At 36.9% G+C, this 18993-nt stretch overlaps 2 protein-coding genes across 5 annotated transcripts; one reads left to right on the top strand and one right to left on the bottom strand.

The window, feature by feature from the left end:
• Nucleotides 1-362: 362 nt before the first annotated feature.
• Phb1 (prohibitin 1) lies at nucleotides 363-11222 on the bottom strand. 4 transcript variants are annotated; one of them, XM_019048310.2, is made up of 7 exons: nucleotides 11091-11222; nucleotides 9443-9603; nucleotides 7881-8042; nucleotides 6810-6952; nucleotides 5339-5455; nucleotides 4015-4110; nucleotides 363-722 (listed from the first exon to the last, which is right to left on the bottom strand). In XM_019048310.2, the coding sequence occupies exons 2-7, from the start codon at nucleotides 9528-9530 to the stop codon at nucleotides 507-509; spliced, it is 822 nt and encodes a 273-aa protein (XP_018903855.1). In that variant the 5' UTR covers nucleotides 9531-9603; nucleotides 11091-11222; the 3' UTR covers nucleotides 363-506. The 4 variants fall into 4 exon arrangements, with proteins under 4 accessions (XP_018903855.1, XP_018903853.1, XP_018903854.1 ...); XM_019048308.2 differs by having other exon boundaries at nucleotides 11004-11174; XM_019048309.2 differs by having other exon boundaries at nucleotides 11008-11174.
• Nucleotides 11223-11395: 173 nt separating this feature from the next.
• On the top strand, nucleotides 11396-17503 carry LOC109034899 (RRP15-like protein). Its single transcript, XM_019048311.2, has 5 exons — nucleotides 11396-11553; nucleotides 12539-12807; nucleotides 13860-13945; nucleotides 15642-15834; nucleotides 17004-17503. The coding sequence occupies exons 1-5, from the start codon at nucleotides 11532-11534 to the stop codon at nucleotides 17082-17084; spliced, it is 651 nt and encodes a 216-aa protein (XP_018903856.1). The 5' UTR covers nucleotides 11396-11531; the 3' UTR covers nucleotides 17085-17503.
• Nucleotides 17504-18993: the final 1490 nt, after the last annotated feature.

Genomic DNA, 18993 nt, shown 5'->3' with positions numbered 1-18993 from the left:
TTGGCTGTACAATTAATATACAAGTCAACAACTCATTTTTGCCAGCTACAAAAACTCCAATAGCTATCGGTAAGGGTATGCTCATTGTTTCTCTTTTTTAATGGAATTGTTTTGATAGCTTCCCAAACTAAATCCTCTGAGTTAATTGTGGTTTCCGTGAACCTTGGGTTACTCATGTCCTTTAAATTGTTTCATTTGCATCTTTGATCCCCAAATTTTCTTTAGTGAAGGGTTACTCATGTTCTTCAAATAGTTTGATTTGCATCTTTGATCCCCAAATTTTCTTGAGTGAAGCTCTTTTAAATGAGTACTTTAGGATTCACTTCGAAGAAGAAGAAAAGAAATGAATTTAAAGACTGACATAAAAAAGAACCTTTTAATATTAAATAAAACTTTACAGTGCTTTCCTTACAAACGAACAAATATAAATCGATTAAAATAAAGAGAAAACAGAGACCTTGCTTTCCTAATCTACACAAATCAATGTAAAAAACCTAAATGCTGCCTTATTGTGTTGGTAAGTTCAGTAAAACGCCTGGTCCGGCGGGTAAGTACGTGACTTGGCGAGATCTGGAGAGTTGGTAGGCGATATCTTCTGCAGCTTCAATACGTCTCAGTTCAACTAAACCTTCACCAGCTTCTCCGAATGATTTGGCTAGGAGTGAGGCGGCCTCAGCATCTCCTTGCGCTGAAATGATAGCAGCTTGTTTTTGTTGTTCAGCCTGGAATCAGCAAAAAAAAAAAAAAAAATAAGTGAGTAATTATGTCAAAAAATAGTTTTAATCTTTCATAACCATAACAATTAAAAATAATAAAAAGTTACGACAAAATGTTGGTTGGGAAAAATGTCTTGACACTTAATTTTTTGTACATATTTATTCTTGTAGCATCAGGAAAACACGCCAAAATAGTAATAAATTTTACTGCTGATTTAAAAACTATGAGATCAGAATGAAATTTTTCCTGGCAATTTCCATTAGTTTGCCTACATTAGCTTTTCCGCGATACTTTTTGGTCACTTGACATCATTTCCCCGAATTCTTCCTCATGATCTGAATACACCGATACAAATACACTTCGATATCGGGCCCACGAGTCTGACTTGCTTCGCAAATCGCATTCCATCAAAATGAAAATCAGGGATCTTCATTAATTATTTGTATTCATGTTCCATGCCTTTCTTATTATTGTTCTTTATGTAGTTTAAATGCGCTATACAGTCTAAGTTCACTGTTGAAGATTTAAATGAAAAATGAAGAAATATAAAGATCTATGAACGCTCTGAATAAGGATCTTCAAAATTTTCAATGGGTAAGAGGATAAATGCATTTTTTTTACGTATTTACTCAAGGGGGAGGGTGGAGGTCCATCATCTGCGGAAAGAGCACACTGAATGAAGGATTTCTTATGAAGATAAAAGCGCTTATTGACTTCCAGAGGCTCAAAAATATAATTATAAAGTAGCTTGACAACTACGCTTTTAGAATGGTAGTTGAAGGAGCCTATTACTATTGTGTGACCTATAGTTTTTCCAACCTTGCGCAACAGATTCGTGAGAATTTAAAATATCCTGAGTTTCTACAATCCATTCATAAAATGAATGAACGGAACAAAACCCTTAACCTGTACCCTTAAGTGACGATTTAACTGACAACTCCATGAAATTTGGATGGGATAAAATTGCAAATGAGAAGAACTAAATTTAATCTGATGATGTAAGCCTTCAAAATAAATTTTTCCCGGGTCCAAAACTGAGTTTCAGCAAGACCTTTGGAAATGAAACCAATCAATCAAAGAAGAAGGAAGTTTCCTTTTGAAGCTTCTTGAACCAGAAATCTATCGCTTCTGGATGATTTTTCTTAAACTCCAGATATTTTGGTGAATGGAACCTGAAAAATTACTTCAATTTTTGCTTGAAATTTCTCCACAAAGAGCATTTTGACTCGGCCGTTTTACTGAGCCCTATAAGCCTAAAACTAAGTTACCTACGGTTCGTTCGAAAGTTTCAAATTCGAATTCTGGAATTAACTTGTCTCTTTTTTCCCTCACAGATGCTGCACCTACTTTTTCACTGACACAGAAACTTAAACCAGTACTAGAAATGGACGGGTACTCTTACAGGCAGTTCAGATGGCACAAGAATCATATTTTATGGCTGTGCAGATATGATAGAGCAAAACACTGTAAAGGTCGCATAAAGACAACTTATGAGAATGAGATCATTCCAGGTAGTATGAACCCACACAGCTGTACCCCATCAAAGCAATCAGAGTACATTATAATTAAGACTAAGCCAGTTTAGCGCAATTTTGTACCTCATTATATGAACGCATAAGGAAAACTAGGTTCCGAGTCATTTTTAAGCAATTTTTTAACTGAAGCATCACTTAAAATAACTCATTTTAAAGGGAAAAAGTATTGTAAGGCGTAAAAATAGTTGTATGGAGCGCCAATTCATTTGAAAGTTTATCGCAACATATTATAAAGAAGCGATGTGCTTCTCTTCTTTTGGAAAAACTGCATTTGGCCAATGTCACGTCGACGGGTTAGTTGAGTTTTAGACGGACTGAAACATCTAAGAACCCTGGAGTCCAAAGGCCAGAGAGAAAGATAGAGCCAGAGATCACAGAGAGTCCGAGTCCGGATGGTGGTATACGTCTTTTTTTTCACTTTGCAATGCACGAGGGAAAGGGTAACCCCGTAAAAACTGCTCATCTGTCCCGGTTGGAACAGGAACTTCTCTTCTTTTCTATTGAAAAGGAACTTCAAAAACTGCGGAGTGCCAAGTGTAAAACAGGTGGGTGGAAGTTACACTGGCAGTTGCACGTGAGTGGAAGATTGAACGTTTGAAACTGATCCGAACTAAGCTGGAAAGTTAGTTAGAGGGTGTTCGGCACCATGTCACGTCGACGAGTTAGTTGAGTTTTAGACGGACTGAAACATCTAAGAACCCTTGACGCGGCGGAAAAGTTAACGGAGTTGTGGGAGAGCAAGAATTGAACGAAAATGTTTAAAGGACCGAAAGTTGTATTAAATGAAAGAATTTAGAATTACAGATTTACAAAAGAATAGTCACACTTGTGCCAGAAGGGCTAGAGAGGGCACATCGTACTAGTACGGGTCAGATGGTAAAAGGACCATGAGAAATGGGCAGCTCAAGCTTTTATAGACTCGGTGACGTCACAGGTGGTGAGACAACAAGTCTACACGCTATTGGCTGGCTATAATCAGTGGAGCTATCAGCTGCAAGTTCAGTAATAAAAGTAATGGGCGATTTAAGGTGATGGCTGGGAGATAGGACTGAAAAAGAGGAAAGTGTATGAAATCAAGCCATCCCTAATGATTGAACTGAATATGAATAGAAAATTTATAAGTTGAAGAAAAGAACAAGTTGCAGGTATTTCGATACCTGTGACAGCCAAGGCTTCCACTTCTCCCCAAAGAAAGCGTGAAGACATAGCATTAGACCAACGCCTGATAAATTCTTTGGCTTGGCACTTTATTTCTTTAAATGAAATACTTTCTTGAAAAGATTGCATCCGCTTTAACTTCAAAAGTTCAAGTTTGCTTGAGTTCAAGTTGCATGGTGTCAACGATTGACACCATGCAACGTTACCTTTTTAATGAATATAAAATTTCAAGCTTTTCTGGCATAGTTGTCAGCAAAATCTATCAGTTGTAATCATTTTTCAATGATAGTTCAGTCATGATTATACCAAAACTAAAAATTGTGGAAAACGCCCTCAGAGGACTGTTTTTGACAGTGATAGGTTAAATTGTTTTCTTTGTTAAATCGACTCATTACTAAAATAAGGTAAAGGTTGTTACTGCATATGTTATTTGAATTTGTTTTGTGAATATACTTGAATACACAATTTTACTTTGAGTTTTTAAATTATTTGTATTCCTTTAATTTATATTTCCACTTCGTGTAGGAGATAGTATGAAATTATGAGAACATTTTGGGTACGGAAAAAGAGGTTGTTGGGTTGAAAGTAATTTGAAGTTCCTTACCTTCTCGACGAGGAAGCGAGCTCTTTCTGCTTCTTGTTGAGCAACTTGTTTCAATTCAACAGCTTGCGTGAATTCTTTGCCAAATGTTAAATGCGTCTGAAAAATGAAGAAAAGAAAAACTGTAAAAACTGAAGAAGAAGTTCGTTGGAGATACAACTTCCTTGACAAAAGCTTCTGCCAACAGACAAAACTCCGCTTGCAACAAAAAACAAATCGGGCACAAATACTTTTGGAGTGCAAATGAAGTGTGTTAAAATTGGCTACAAATGTGCTTTGAAGTTCTTTCTCCCCCCACATCTTGGAACACGTAGCACACAGTCTTTTGTTGTTTGATAAGTTTGATGAGGGTTACTTCGAAAAAAAATTATCGTTTCACCTCTCCTCTGGGACAAAAAAATACTTAATGAGGGATTGCCTTAACAAACAATGTCGGCATTATTATATTTTCCAACAATTTATGATTATCTAAATCCTCATTGGCTTTTACAGTAATACCATGAAAGGTCTTATTTAAGCCTGATCACTACTTAAAGTTCAATAGAGACAAGACAATTATACGGTTATTCACTAATTGATCTAAGAATATGAAAGAAAGAACGAAAAGAGGTGAGGAATATCTTAGAATTTTTCAGCGTACTAGACGCCAGTAGGTACGAAATCTCTAGAAAATTTGGTGGAAATTACCGAAAGGTTTCCCAACCCATTTGATCGTAGTTGATCAAACTGTGTTGCCACAGAAATAGAAATCTAGAAAAAAAGAAATGCACGTTAACAGATTTCCCCACCCACCAGATTCCCAAAGCTCGATTGATGCGGAAAGTCGTAGTAAGAAACTGTTTTGTAATACGAAGGAAAAGTTGAACAATCTAAAAGTAAGGTGGTGGAAATTCATTGATTTCCACTGTGTTTCTTGTTGATTGGGAAATTCCTGAACTTCTACTCTTACTCTGGTTTTCAGAAAAAAATAAGTACCTACAAGAAATTTTACACCAAATTTTTCCAAAATTCAATTTTTTTTCTTTTTTCTTCAAGGTAAAAGAAAAGTCACTCAACATTTCATACGTCAATAAGATTTGCGTTTCCAAGTTAAAAAGGTGGCCGGAATTTTGAAACGACCTACACTAAAGTATGTTTTCTGGCCTACTTCACTATTTACAACTACGGTGAGCACTTGCATAAGGTAAAATGTGTCTTACGAATTTCAACGAAAACATTAGAATAAACCTCAAGATTGAACTGCAGCATGGATGAGCTCAGTTATAACTTTACCAGAAGATTTGAGTTGTAATAAGAATTAAAATAGAAATAAAAAGAAAGTTCTTACAATTGAAATATCGTCTAAAATAACTCCAAACTGTGATGCACGTTCTACGAGATCTTCGCTGACCTTTTGTGAAACAAGTTCTCTCTGCGTAATTAGTTCTCCAGCATCAAACTGAGCCTGTGAAAAAGAAATGTAGATATTTTAGACAATTTTTGAGATAATAAGTACTGTAGAGAAGGTCTTAGTCTAATTTTCATTATGGTTTAGTCTAATATACAAAAGCTAATCGATTATTTACTTCTCATCAATTGAGGACACCGCACCGAGAACAGCCTATAGGCGTATAGGTCGTTATTACACCCATCTGCTTTTCGGATTCTACGTACCCTGAACTATGCTGTGGTAGCGATAGAATATAGGTAGGTAATGGCTCGAGGTCGAAAAACCTTTTTTTCCCCGAGTTAAATCAGGCCTCTGGATTGATGGATGCAAGAACGACCTATAAACGGGCCTATAAACTTAAGGGCCTATAAGGTGCTAGTTACCCCTTTCTTTACTCACTATTGATATTTTTTCATTTTGCGTTAATCATGCGTGATTAAAATGATTTACACTTCATATTGCCACCAAAATGACTGTTGGGCGTAATAATGGCCTACAAACCGCTTTTTTAAATTAAATATATTAGAGTGTAAACCCAAAATGTATCGCAAAATCTACCCGCCATCCTTCAATAGAAGGGTTAGGACACCCAAAAACAGCAAAACAGAGTACCTGCATAGAAAAGTCTGCGCAGTACATCAAAAACAAAACTTTAAATGCGTTTATCTCGAAACGCGGTTTCCAGTTACAGGCTGTTCTTGGTGCAGTGTCCTCAATTTCTAAATTTAATAAAAAATAATTCAATAAATAATTAAGTTAATTTAATTCTTTCAATAATTCTTGTCATTTCCAAATGTTCAAGAATCTATGAACTGTTCAAAATGTTGACAAAAGTATCTCATCACTTCTTTGAATTTTTTCTGACGAATTTTTCTTCGTTATTGTGTTCTATGTCAATTTTAAAGAGGGAACATACATCAGGAACTTGTCTATTGGCCCATTTTTATTAAGATTTATTGGACGTATTTCTGTCAAATGGAACTATGTGCATTTAGACATGAGCCCTGACACCCATAAGAATATATGCATAACAGGGCTCACGCCGAAATGCACATAGTTCCGTTTGACAGAAATACGTCCTATTTAATCTCATAGATCTGGGTCTTACTTCCTTCCCTGTAAAATAAGACAAAAGGCGCGATTCCGCTGGGCATTTGTAGGCGAATTTCGGCGCGCGAATGCGTCGATCAGCATCCCGCCCTATACAAATAGCACGCAACACCGCTCTCAGAGCAGTGCTCTGTCCAATTTGTCCCTGAAATTTGGCTAGCGAACGCCCAGCAGAATCGCGCCTTCAGATTCCCTATACCCTTCAATGGCAATTAACCGCATACAGAGGGTGAACAGAACAGAATTGGGCAATACTTACTACAACAGCTTTTAAAACTTCGGTGGTGATTGAGGGTAGTACTCTCTCTTCGTAATCTTGACCTAGGATCGTGTATATTTTTGGTAGTTGATCTGGTACTGGCCTGAACAAGATCCTAAGTGTGATATTGACATTTTGCAAATCTGAAAGATTGAAAAATGCAATCAGAATATCTCAGACTGGATATGTTTTACCACTCCGACAAGATAGGACAATTGAGCTGAAGAGAATAAACTTATTAGCTTAACTCATTTCAGATCAAGACTATCTTGGTACAGAAACTAAATCAGCCATGCTCAGGAAAAACGCAGTATGAGCCTTCAGACAATGATTTCTTTTGGTCAAAACCGAATATACTAATCATAAAATTTCACGAAAAAGCCAATATGTCCATTACAAGTTTAAAAAATGCTTCTACTTAATGAGAGGAAAAGCTAATTAAAGACAGCAGCAGCCTGATTGTTGAAACTTCAACTGGCTTTGTCAGAACGATAAGACAAGACATAGCCCTATCTGCGATGTGTAATATATCGATTTTCGATTCTTGTCGTGCTGACATAAATTTCAACAATCAGGCTGCTGAGGATGAGAGCTGTAATGACATGGATTAAATTAGATTTAGCCCCAAGTGCGCAAAGCCCAAAACGCGGAAACTCTAAGGCTTGATGACGTAACTTGGCCATGTCTTCTACTGGGCCTCAGCCAATGAGCGAATACAGATTCCCTTGCCTGCCTATATCATTACAGACTGTCAAATGATTTACTTTTTTACTTTTCTTTTCTGTAAAAAAAAGACACCCCTAATTGCTTACTTTAAAAGATGAAAAGTTATGATTTAAAATGATGATGTCTACAATTTTTTTCAAAATGAATTCTGAAATCAACCAAGATTTGCTGGTCATCCCACTTTTCTGTTCAAGTTCACACTGAATATAATTCTAAACCTTAGATTCAACTGGAATTAGTTTGTTTTTTATTTTGAAAATGAAGCAAAATTTACGAGACCGCAGTTTCCAAGACTAAAATCCTGACACAGGTAGGGCAACTGAAAGCATGGAACTTAAAGCCTACCTTTACTTCCGGTGATGACAGGAACATTTCGTGGGCGTGACCTAATATCGAACAAGATAGGTCTCTGAACCCAAGGAATGAAGAAGTGGGTACCTTCTCCTGTTACAATATTTTTGACTCCTGTGAATCTGTCAAAAATAACTGCTCTGTGACCACCATCCACTGAAACGTTGTTAGAATGCAAGATCAGATAAACATTTAGGGATGAAACGAACGAAGCTCTCCCTAGACAAACATTGAGTTTGAGAGAAAACAGCTGACAGTTTTTTGTAGCAGCTGCCATCTATAAATCAAACGAGTGCTGACTGCCAATGAGGTATGTCTTCCAGGGAGAAATAATATGAAATTATGAATTTTGATCCCTTGTCTAGAGAATTTTACTCTAAAACTAAATTTTTTTACCGAACTATTAATTTATCAGCGCCTACAAAATTCAGTCCGGATACTTGGGGTCTTCAAGGATGAATGAAAGGTAGCCACTGTTAATCTTTCCACAATAAGCAGTTCGCATGCCTCCTTTGGCTGCACCATGGAGTGTCAAGTGAGTGGCCAGGTCATTGCAGCCAAGACTAATACATAACATTTACAGATTTTAATCCCAATTTTAACGGCTCAAGTTTGATGAAATGGACCCATAGCTTTTGGCTCCTAAGAACTATTAAAACTTCAAAATATTGAGCTTTTTTTTGGTACGCCAACAGTCATTAACTCATAAGATACATGCACTCCCCGATTTTTTCCTTTTCTCTATGTAGTTTAAATTACAATATTTTTACTGCATTTTTTGTAAATTTTGACTCTTTCACCCTGAAAAATACCACATAGTATTTGCCTGGAGAGCACATAGAACGGTTACGGCCCCACATTCATATATGACAGATGTGAAAACATATTGAAGTTAAAAAAAACGAAAGATTAGATATTGAAAATCAAGTTTCACTTTACAGGAAAAGTCTTTGATCCATGTTTAATAGCTCTCTTAAAATTAATGTGAACGTTTAACGTTTGTAATTAGTGCAAGGGGACAGCAAAGATGATCTCGCTACTTGTTTATCTCCTCTTTTTTTCCTTTCATACTATAGTGCGTAGGTGCGAGGGTGGATGCTGACTGATTTTACAGGCGACTTCAGTCATGATGTCACAGGACTGTAGGGATTCTCCAATACATTAAAATGGACCCAAACAGTAACTGAGACATATTGATGGTGAAACTACAGGAATGCGTATCTCGGTATACGGTGTTGCAGATCTCCTGACATACTTTATTTTCAACATGGAAAACTGAAGAACATCACTTCTTAAAAATTTCAGTGACTATTCTTCTCTTTCTGAATAATATTCTGTAAAAAATTCAAACTAAGAAATTGGTTCGGTCTCCTTTTTGGAAAATAACATAGAAGCAGGGATTTCGGAACATTGCAGCTAGGTAGGCAGAGGTAGGTACTCATTTTAGCAGTTTCACTGTCGATATTCTCTTCCAATGCTACAAATGAGAATGAATAATTACATGCCTGTAAATTTTCTGGGATGGTAATTATACTTGCAGAGAATGAGGGACTTACCGTTATACAGAGCTGAATTGACAACACCTCCGACCATGGCAAGTCCGACTCCAAGCTGCCCTATTCTCCCAAATATTTGAGCAGCCATTTTCAATTAAATATCACTGGAATCAGGGAAAGGAACCAACGTAAAAGCTAATAGAATCCACAGCAATCGCGACCTAAAAGGATAAAATACAATTGTTGATTATGAAATATTATGAGTAAAAACAAGCTTGATGAGATACTGCCTTTCTCAGTTCTGAAAACAGGTGTTCATGGAAAGTTTGTACAGATGCGTAAAGACGTTTGGGAAAAATACTAAGTACTGACAGCAAGTTCCAAAGACTGTGATACTACTTATTAATCATATCCAGGTAACTTTCAGCAACCTGCTTGAACATGAAGTTGATTTTTCACTGAAGAGCAAGTTACCTTTACTGAAAAATTGCAGACAATGATAATGAATTGTGACATGACTGATGTACATGAAGAAGAGACAAATCTAAGGTTGACGTATTTTTTTTTAGCCGCCAACTCCCAACCGTTCTCGAGATATCGATTTTTAAAGTTACGATTTTTGCACGTTTCCGCGCGGAGTTCCGGCGAGTCAACTGAGCGCCGGCAAGCTGCACGAAGCGTGTTTCCTATCAGCGCTGCAGACCGGCCATTCCCATCAGCAGCTCCGTGGCCGAGTGGTAGAGTGTTCGCCTGCAGTTCCAGTGACCGCGGGTTCGAATCCCGCTCCGTGCCGTAACTTTTAGGGTACGCCGCAATGCGTTTTTACAAGTTTTCTTTATTTTTATCACACACCAAGGGGTCCGCCCCCTGGCCACTGCTCGGCCCAACCCCCGGGGCGAAAAGGCGCGCTTCGCGGCGAGCGAAATCATCGAAATCGACCGTTGACGGTTACTGGGTAAATAATTTCAATTGAATGATAAAATGATGTTTCAAATAAAAATTTCCCACCACACTATATTCTTAATGACGTAATTACAATAATATTGCAGAGCCGCAGTTGGAATACATAACAGAGCAGACTTTATCTGACATTTTTTGTTACAAATTTGCCGTCAGGATGGTTTAAGATGAGGTGAGAGGATTGAGCGAGATAGGAAGAGAGTATGATGAAATGAGCCATTTGATAGCAACTTGGGCAACGGTCCAAATGATTCGATTACTGATTCTGTCTTACATGAGCAGTAACTTTCAGTGTTATTACTTTGAAAGTATGCATAGCTATCCAGCATATAGAAGTGGTCAAATCAATGAGTGTATTAAGACATAGTCAGCGCAGACCTTTACCCTCCGTTGATACATTTCATCATACTGTGACGCATGCGGCATGTGTCTAAGGAACTGTGAGAGGAGCTATGAAACACAGGAGGATGCATAGGAAAATGGAGACTGGATTCAAACTCACAGACAGATAACTTCGTGTAAAAATTGGCTCAAGACATTAAATATATTGCAGTAAAATTGTGTGGGAGCTGACTAAAAATTCGATGAGCGAAGGGCCCAAGTTTAAGGTTAGGCTTGCTAGGAGTTAGATCATAGTGATGGAATTACCTCGTATACTCACGTACAAGTCTTGCTGACACTCGAATTGAAAGGTTGTGGATGAAAAACTACTGGAGTTGTAAATTAAAATAAAATAAAAAATTATTACCACTTAAAACACCGGGTTTACCCGATATAACATGCAATCGCGGCGAGGAAGAGGGGTTCTTTCGTAAGTTGCAGACACACTTCGCCCTGTCGCACTGTTGTCATATCAGCATGACGTCCGTGACTCAATTTCCTTTTGTTTTTTAATGATATTCGCTCATGAGCTCTACTAGAATATACAATTTGAATTTTTAAAAACAGTTCATTGGCTGTAAACGCAAAAGGAAACTGTCTGACAAGAGGAAAATCACAAATTCAATTATGTATTTATGTAATCTGGCAATGTTGCTACAATGCTAAAGTGCTGCGCTCTGCAGATAAAATTGTAAACATTCATGCAACAACAACTCACGTGGTTATCAAAAACGTGAAAAACTTGCGATTTCTCCAAGATTTCCTGATTTTTATATCGTTTTTATGAAACATTAACGTATGTATAAAAATGGCAGTGCAAGAAAATTCGGGTATGTATTTCTTTCCTCTCACCTAAATTTTAATGCCATTGTTCACATGCAGAATGATGAGTGGTCTTGTCATCATTGAGGTTTCAGACCGAGTGTCTCCGCTTGTCTCTGGTCTCCGCTATCCGTTTCTTTTCCAATATTATTTCACTTTACAACCGTACGTATTTCTCTTAGGGCCATCTTTCATCGACTACTAACACTGCAGCAAACTTCAGAATTTGCATCCAGAAATGTCACCTATCCTAATGAAAAATGGGCGCAAGGTTCAGCAGTGACATGATCGCGCTGACTTTGAGTGTGATACACCGACCAATTTTTTGTGAGAATAGGCTGCAAATAGCATGATTGCATTTTGTTTGTCTGAACATCTGAAATGCAATCGGTCAGTAAAGTCATCCCCAATAGGTGACTGAATCATAGCCTTTGTTTCATCCTCATTTGGTGGCAACGAGGCTGTAGGTTGCTAACCTAGAAGACTGTCCGCACCAACCTTCATACCTCATCAAACCGCATTTAGCAGAAAGAAACTTAGCCACATCAGCTATTGCCAAATTTAAGCGAGCAGCTCAATTTCTTACAAGAGGACATTTGTGCGAATTCCTTTGAAAAGTTCAAGGAATTTTCGTAATTCTATGATAAAATTTACTGAAATTTGCGCTAAAATCTGCTCAACTGTTTTCACGTAGAAATTAAAACTGCCCAATTTAATTTGGCAATAGCTAATGTGCCTTGGTTCCGCTCTAGGTAAAGCGGTCCTTTTGTTTTCCTGTTATTTCATTCATTTGACCACCTGCAATTTAAATGGATTAAAACTGATGACATTCTGATTATTATCAATGCTACCAGCCATTTCTCTGTAATGATGCAATAAAAAATGAAGAGACAAATATAAAATGACACCTAAGCACAAGCAGTGGTACTGTTACGCCTGCCTGCAAAGCTAAAATCATCAGTTCGTAATTTTTCAACCTTATTATTGTTTCAGACACCTCTATGGACTGTGAATCAGTAGATCAAACTGATGCATGGACAGAAGCCATTAACAAAGTATTACAAACCAACGTTCCGCGGAAGAAATCAGTTGTTCTCGCCCTTGCTGAGAAAGATCAGGAAGTCAAGGAAGAAACGGAAATCAAGAAAGAGTATGATTTTGAAATTGAAGGTGGAACTGTTTCTGATGAAGATATCCAAGAGGAAAAACCTGATGTAAAGGATTTAGATCTAAAACTGAAATTAGGAACTAAAAGATTACTTGTAAGTATCATGTACAATTTTTTTTTTACAAGAATAAATAGATTTTGTGGGAACATTTTTTCCGCTTCGAGGCACTTACCTCTTCGGGCCTTTGAATGGCTACATTTTTCTCTCATAGTTATGCCCAAAAAACCTGATGTTTCCTCCACAATCTTGACAAAATAAGCTCCTCAATAGTTATCAGCTATTTTGCCATGCGAAGGAAAAATGCCGTATGAACATTCAAAATTTGCCAAATTTCCCTTGATAAAATGTTTATTTTTGAGGAAAGTTATGAATATTTTTTCTTTGAATTTTCAGGAACTTCAGATCATTTTACAAACGAAATCCTCTGAAGAATCGGAGGGTTAATATTTTCAAATTTTCCCGGAAATTCCAGATATGTAGAAGGAAATTTGGTAACGCTCGATGGCTCATAAGGCGTTCTTCCTTAGCCCTGCAGTTTTTATGACCCTATCAGTCTATCAATATGAGAACAATAACGGTCAATGTCAAGGACAGGAATAGGGCAGAAACTTTTGAACAAGGATAATTATTTGCTAAAGAAAGTATGACTTATGCTTTTCTTTAACTCTAGTTAAGGCAAATGATTGTCAAACTTGTGGATGAGGAAAAAACATGAATGAATTTAAGTCCACTGTCAGAAATATCCACAGTAGAAATTCGATGAATACCACCTGGCACTGCTAAAAATAACATAATATTGAAAAAAACGAAACTTTAATATCACATAAAGCTGTGATTATATTTTTGCAATTTTTTGTTCTCACTGACACAAATATCGTTGCAACAAAAGACAGGACTGGAATGTAAGCAAGGAGAGCTTTCTTTAAGCCAAATATTAGCAGCTGTTACATGGCTGCAAAAAAATCTTAAATCAAGCCATTTAAACTTGAACGTATTCTAAAAGAGTCTCATGACTGGTTCAATAGATCATGGACAATCCACCTCATGGCATCAGCACAATTTAGCTTTTTGTTGTATTTTTTGCCGTAGTTTTTTTCATCATGATCCAGATTTTTCAATGCTTTAATACTCTCCTTTGATTTCAGAAAAAAGAATACGCAAAAGTTGGACATGTTAAACCAGACATTCTAGAAAAAAATTATGAACGAACATTAATGAAAATAGCAACAAAGTAAGTATTATGATCAACAGTTACCAAGTCGGTAAGAATATCAATGGCTAAAGTGTGAAACCGCAGATCTTCATTGCCTTGTTTCAAAATTGTCACTCCTATTTTATTTTTTCAAAAAGAAACATCCAACTTTATAACTTACAATTTACATAGAATAAAAATCAAGCAAGTTTTTAAGAAATTACGTTAACTAGTTTTCCAAAGAAAAAATGAAGTATAACAGGTGGTCTGCAGCGCGGAAATGGAGGTTTTGTGGTTTCGCATTTTGACTATCAATATGGAATCTGCTTTACGTGAAAGCAGTGTGTTTTCAACTACTCCTAACTTTGCATTTGTCTAAAATATTTTAATATCTAAACTTGGAAACCATTCACCTCAAGCACCGTACTTATTTTCAAATTTCCACTCCTATTCAATTTTTTTCTGAGGGAAAACAAGACAACTTTATTGCATGAAATTTTCACAGAATATTCATCTGGTAGAGGGTAAAAATCCCAGAAATTTTCAAAGAATTAGGTTCGTTTGTTTTTCACGTTTCATTTAGTGAATGAAAAGAAGTATGGAAGTGGATGCTGAGTGCCGAATTCAAGGGTTTGTGAGTTCAGTCACTGATTTTTATGTGCACAAAACATAGCACAAAATGTAGATTACGAGACAAGGTGAGAAATTTTAGGGCAGAAGCTCTCACTCAGAGAGTTTGTTTACCGAGTAAAAGAAAATACTCAGAATTTTGTTTAATATCCCCTTCAACTACCCTTGTAATTTACGCTCCCATCCCTGTACATCCACGAAACTTTAAAGTATGCTATATATTTAACAAAGTAATTGATTTTAGTGAGTTATTCCCCTCACATAGCCACGACACCAGGCATAATTTCGTAACTCCAGAAAAGTTCACCCACTCTATTTCAAAAATTAATTTAAGAAAAACATCAATTCAGCTACTTAATGCTCTTCCCTCTGAGATGAGGAAAATACTTAAGAGGGGCGAAATAAACGTCTTCTTTCTCAAACTTAGGGCTTTTGTCTTGGAGGGTGCATTCTACCATGTTGATGACCTCTCAAACTCTAGCCTTAATTCATCGCTACTGTCATTTTCATATTTTTGCTCTTACATTGCCTGAATTAAACCATTTCTTAAAAGCATTTTTGTTAAATTTGTATTGATTGTTCGAAACAATTGTTAACTTGTAGTACTATTTTCTTGTAAACTGACTTGTATGATCCCTTAAAGGGAATAAATGTACCGACTGCAAAATAAATTAAATAAAATAAAATTTAGCATTTTAGCATGCAGTCTCCACAGAAGTTTCATGCAACATTTGTTGAGCCTATCAAAAATTCTTAAAATTAACTCATCAGTTGTGCGATTTGTTTTCTTTATGAAAATCTACTAGGACAACATGTTGTGTGCTGCTTCAATTCATACCTTGTCTTGAGACCCACTCTATTGTATGTTACTATCATGGGTAGTCAAGTTCATTCTTCGACTTTAAAAATAATATTTCACTCAACTTTGTTTCTGTTTTTTGTAGATTGTTAAGCGTTTCTTTTTTATTATTACTCAGAAAAAGTGCAGGTATGAGGCTCAACTTTCTTTATATTCCATAAAAGATGTTGAGTTCATGCTATATTACATTTATCACATCTTAGGCTTTTTCTCTCACTAAAAAATGCCTATTTTTGCTTTGTCTAGAGGTGTCGTGCAATTGTTCAATGCAGTGAAGCAGCAGCAAAAAGACATAGAAAAAGTTGTAAAGAGCAGTAGAAGAAAAACTGTTGACCCCAGAGATGTTGCTCAATCTTTGGATAAGGAGAGATTTTTCAACAAGCTGTCAGAAAAAGCCAAAAGTGTTCCAGTCTCAGCGCCAGATACCATTAGGATAAAGGTAATTTTATCAATCCGGGTCTGGGAAATGGATTCTGAGATTCTTAATTTTCAAACTGCCGCAAAAACTAGCAGGAAAAATGAATTTTAGGTTGAATCATTTTATTCAAGGACAAGGTAGGGTCCGAATTTTGCTGGCAAGTTTGTGGTTGACCTTAAAAGTTCAATTTCAAAGCTTATCAAGCTCAGAGGATTGTGGAGAACATCATAGCAAATAATAATGAAATTCAGTTAGTGTTGAGTCCCATCGTTTTCCACACAGAGTCCCTCACCTCAGACTTGGAAAAGAGTTGCCATTCTTTGCATCTACGTTTGGATGACAATTTTTTAGAAATGTTAGTTTTTGCTTTTATACTTTTTTCCACGTTTATACTGTAAAACTGGTTCATTTTCTATGATGACAGATAAGAGGTCAGCCTTAAAATCATAAGCAATTGCCAATTTCCCAAAAGATGAGAGATGATGAAAAAGCAAAATCTGATTCCGATCATGATTAATGTATCTTTCTCTTAATCTTTTGTAAGTTCTAGTATGCTGTTAAAAAATTTAAAGTTCCATGGATGAAGGGGACGGCAACCCTAAAATCGGAAATGAGATAGTATAAAAAATTGAAGCGGGAAGGTATAAGAAGCAAAATGGCTCCGTCCCGAAAGAAAAATTCGCAAAATCGGCAGAGATTTGAAAGATCGTAAGTCTGACTGGTGACATCATGCGCTCCTGGTGCGACTGCGGTCCACACACACACACACAACTCGAAGTCTGGCGCGCTTGCTGTCTGTGGCCGTGAAGTCGCCTTGATAGTCATCTAAGCAAAGAAAAAAGAGTCGGCCAGGAACGAGAGAGATTGGGGCGAACTAATAACTTGTAGCAAACACGCGTCATCTACTTGGCACCGGAGACAGTATGCAGAGTGCAGACTGCAAAATGCCAGACTGAGCTCATGACGTCACCCGCTCAGCTTTCTTTTCGCGATAGCGGCTCAACGAATGCAGGTATTTGCAAACAGATTTCGGCATCGTACATTGCACACTTTTCCTCAGCGACTTAGCCAAACTTGTTTTTAAGGTTGTCATCCCCTTTAAATTTTCAAATTTTTTATTATAACTTCGTATTTGTGTTAATTTTTTCTTGTCTGTTATTTATTCAAGACTTTTTTATTTTTTGTTCCAGGAGGAAGAGGAAGAGCCTTCGTGGAGCGTTTTGCGAGATGATTTTCTAGTTAGTTCATCTGCTAAAACGTGGGATACGTAGTTCTAAGAAGTGAATGTTCTTAAAAAACTCAATTTGTGCTCAATGTTTTCCACCTCTAATCATCGGTGAATTACGAAATTCTTTCAACTCTTCATTTTTAGATTTGCAATGGGTCTCCAGTCAAGGCACGAATTAAAGCAGTTTACAAAGTGTTTTCTCAGCAAAATTTCACGAGGAAAACGGATCTTACTACAAGGAGACTAGAAGTCAACCCCTATAAATATAAGTGTATATTAATGCTTACAATTAACATTGATTAAATGGCAAAACTACAAATGACTTAATTTTGCTACAGGTTAGACAACTTTAGAAAATTGATGGCACTACCAGTAGTGAAAGAACTTGACCGGATCGAGAGCAATTTCCTCTTGAATCTGATTATAAAGCTTTAATAAAGTATAAATAGTAATGTGTAATAATGGTTTTTGATCAAGTAAGATTTTATCAAGTCCTGTTATGCTAAGTATTCTGTTTCAATATTCTTACAACAGTTGGTAGCAATTAACTGCTCTCATGGGAGGCCTGGCGGGAATTCAAAACTAGGAACCTAAAGTCTCATTTTGCTAGGATTTTGCTTTAATTTTCGGTTTCTAAGGCTTTAAACTTCAAAAATATGATATATTATAATCTGGCGGTGAAGATTGATTCATCCAGAACAGATGAGAGATAGACATTCCAAATTAAGGGGAAAGTGCTGCATCTTTTAATCTGGAAATATTGAACCACATAAATTCTACTGAGAAACTAATTCTTGAATTCTTCGCAACAATTCATCCCACAAAAATCTGAAAAAGAAGTATTCTCCCGCCGAAAATCTGATGCAAATAGCCAAAATTTCAGTTTTGGTTCCTAGTTTTAAATGCCCATGGATTTTCCTGCCAATGGCACTCACAAAACTATTCATGCCCTTCCGCCGATGTTAGCGATCTGGACTAATCTGTGGGCATGATTCGTCAAGCTCAAGTGACGTGGTCGAACTGGTACTGGTATGCAATATATCGCATCAATTGGGGCAAAAATCTCGGCAGATTTTGAATTTTTAGTAAAAAGAGGATGATAGCCCCTGCGCATAAGCCTAATGAATCATTCTAAACCCAAAAATCGGCAAAATTCGGAGAAATGAAAGCAAAACAGTATTTGGAAAAGAACCTCGCATTCGATACAGAAATCGATAGCTAAATCGAATGCGAGGTTTTTTCCAAATCGACGGTGTCAAAAAGGAGAACAAATTGACATCATTCCTTGAGGTTTTGGTAGAATTTTCTTCGCACATAGAAGAAAAATCACGGCAGTTTTAAAGAATTGCAGTTGAGTAGTTTTCCGTTTAAAAAATAAAGTATGACAGGAAGTCTGCGACGTCGCAAACCGAGTTATGTGATTGCCGACTGACACCGTCGAAACACTATAGGTTCTGCTTTAATTTCTCTGAATTTTGCCGATTTTAGGGTTTAGAATGATTCTTAAGGCTTATGCGCTTATGCTGTCTTCCTCTTTTTAACTAAAAATTCAACATCTGCCGAGATTTTTAACGTTGCGATATATCGCATGCAGTCGACCATGTCACTTGAGCTTGAAAAATCACCAAGCCCAATCCACACCTGTCATTAATCCGTCATTACGCATTCCTGTGATGCAGTGGATGAATTTTGAGATTGAGAGTGCACATTGCGGCGGGAAGTTCTAATGCAGTGTATTTTTTCTGGCTGCGGCCGAGAGAGGGCCAATGTCGAGCGCAGGGAAGGGAGGTGGATTCCATAAAGATATGCAGTGACAATGACTGACTCGTGTGGGTGGGTTGGTATTGCTTTTTTGTTTTTTTTCACTATCATTTGAAGGATTTTAAAAAAAAAATAGTTGGAAAACAATACGGGAACTTGCTTCTTTTTTTTTAAAAGCAAATAACCTCTTT

The sequence above is a fragment of the Bemisia tabaci genome, chromosome 5, assembly GCF_918797505.1.
Source record: "Bemisia tabaci chromosome 5, PGI_BMITA_v3".
Classification (NCBI taxonomy): Eukaryota; Metazoa; Arthropoda; class Insecta; order Hemiptera; family Aleyrodidae; genus Bemisia; species Bemisia tabaci.
The sequence above is the reverse complement of the archived record's forward strand: the minus strand, read 5'-3'. Positions and strand labels throughout refer to the sequence as shown.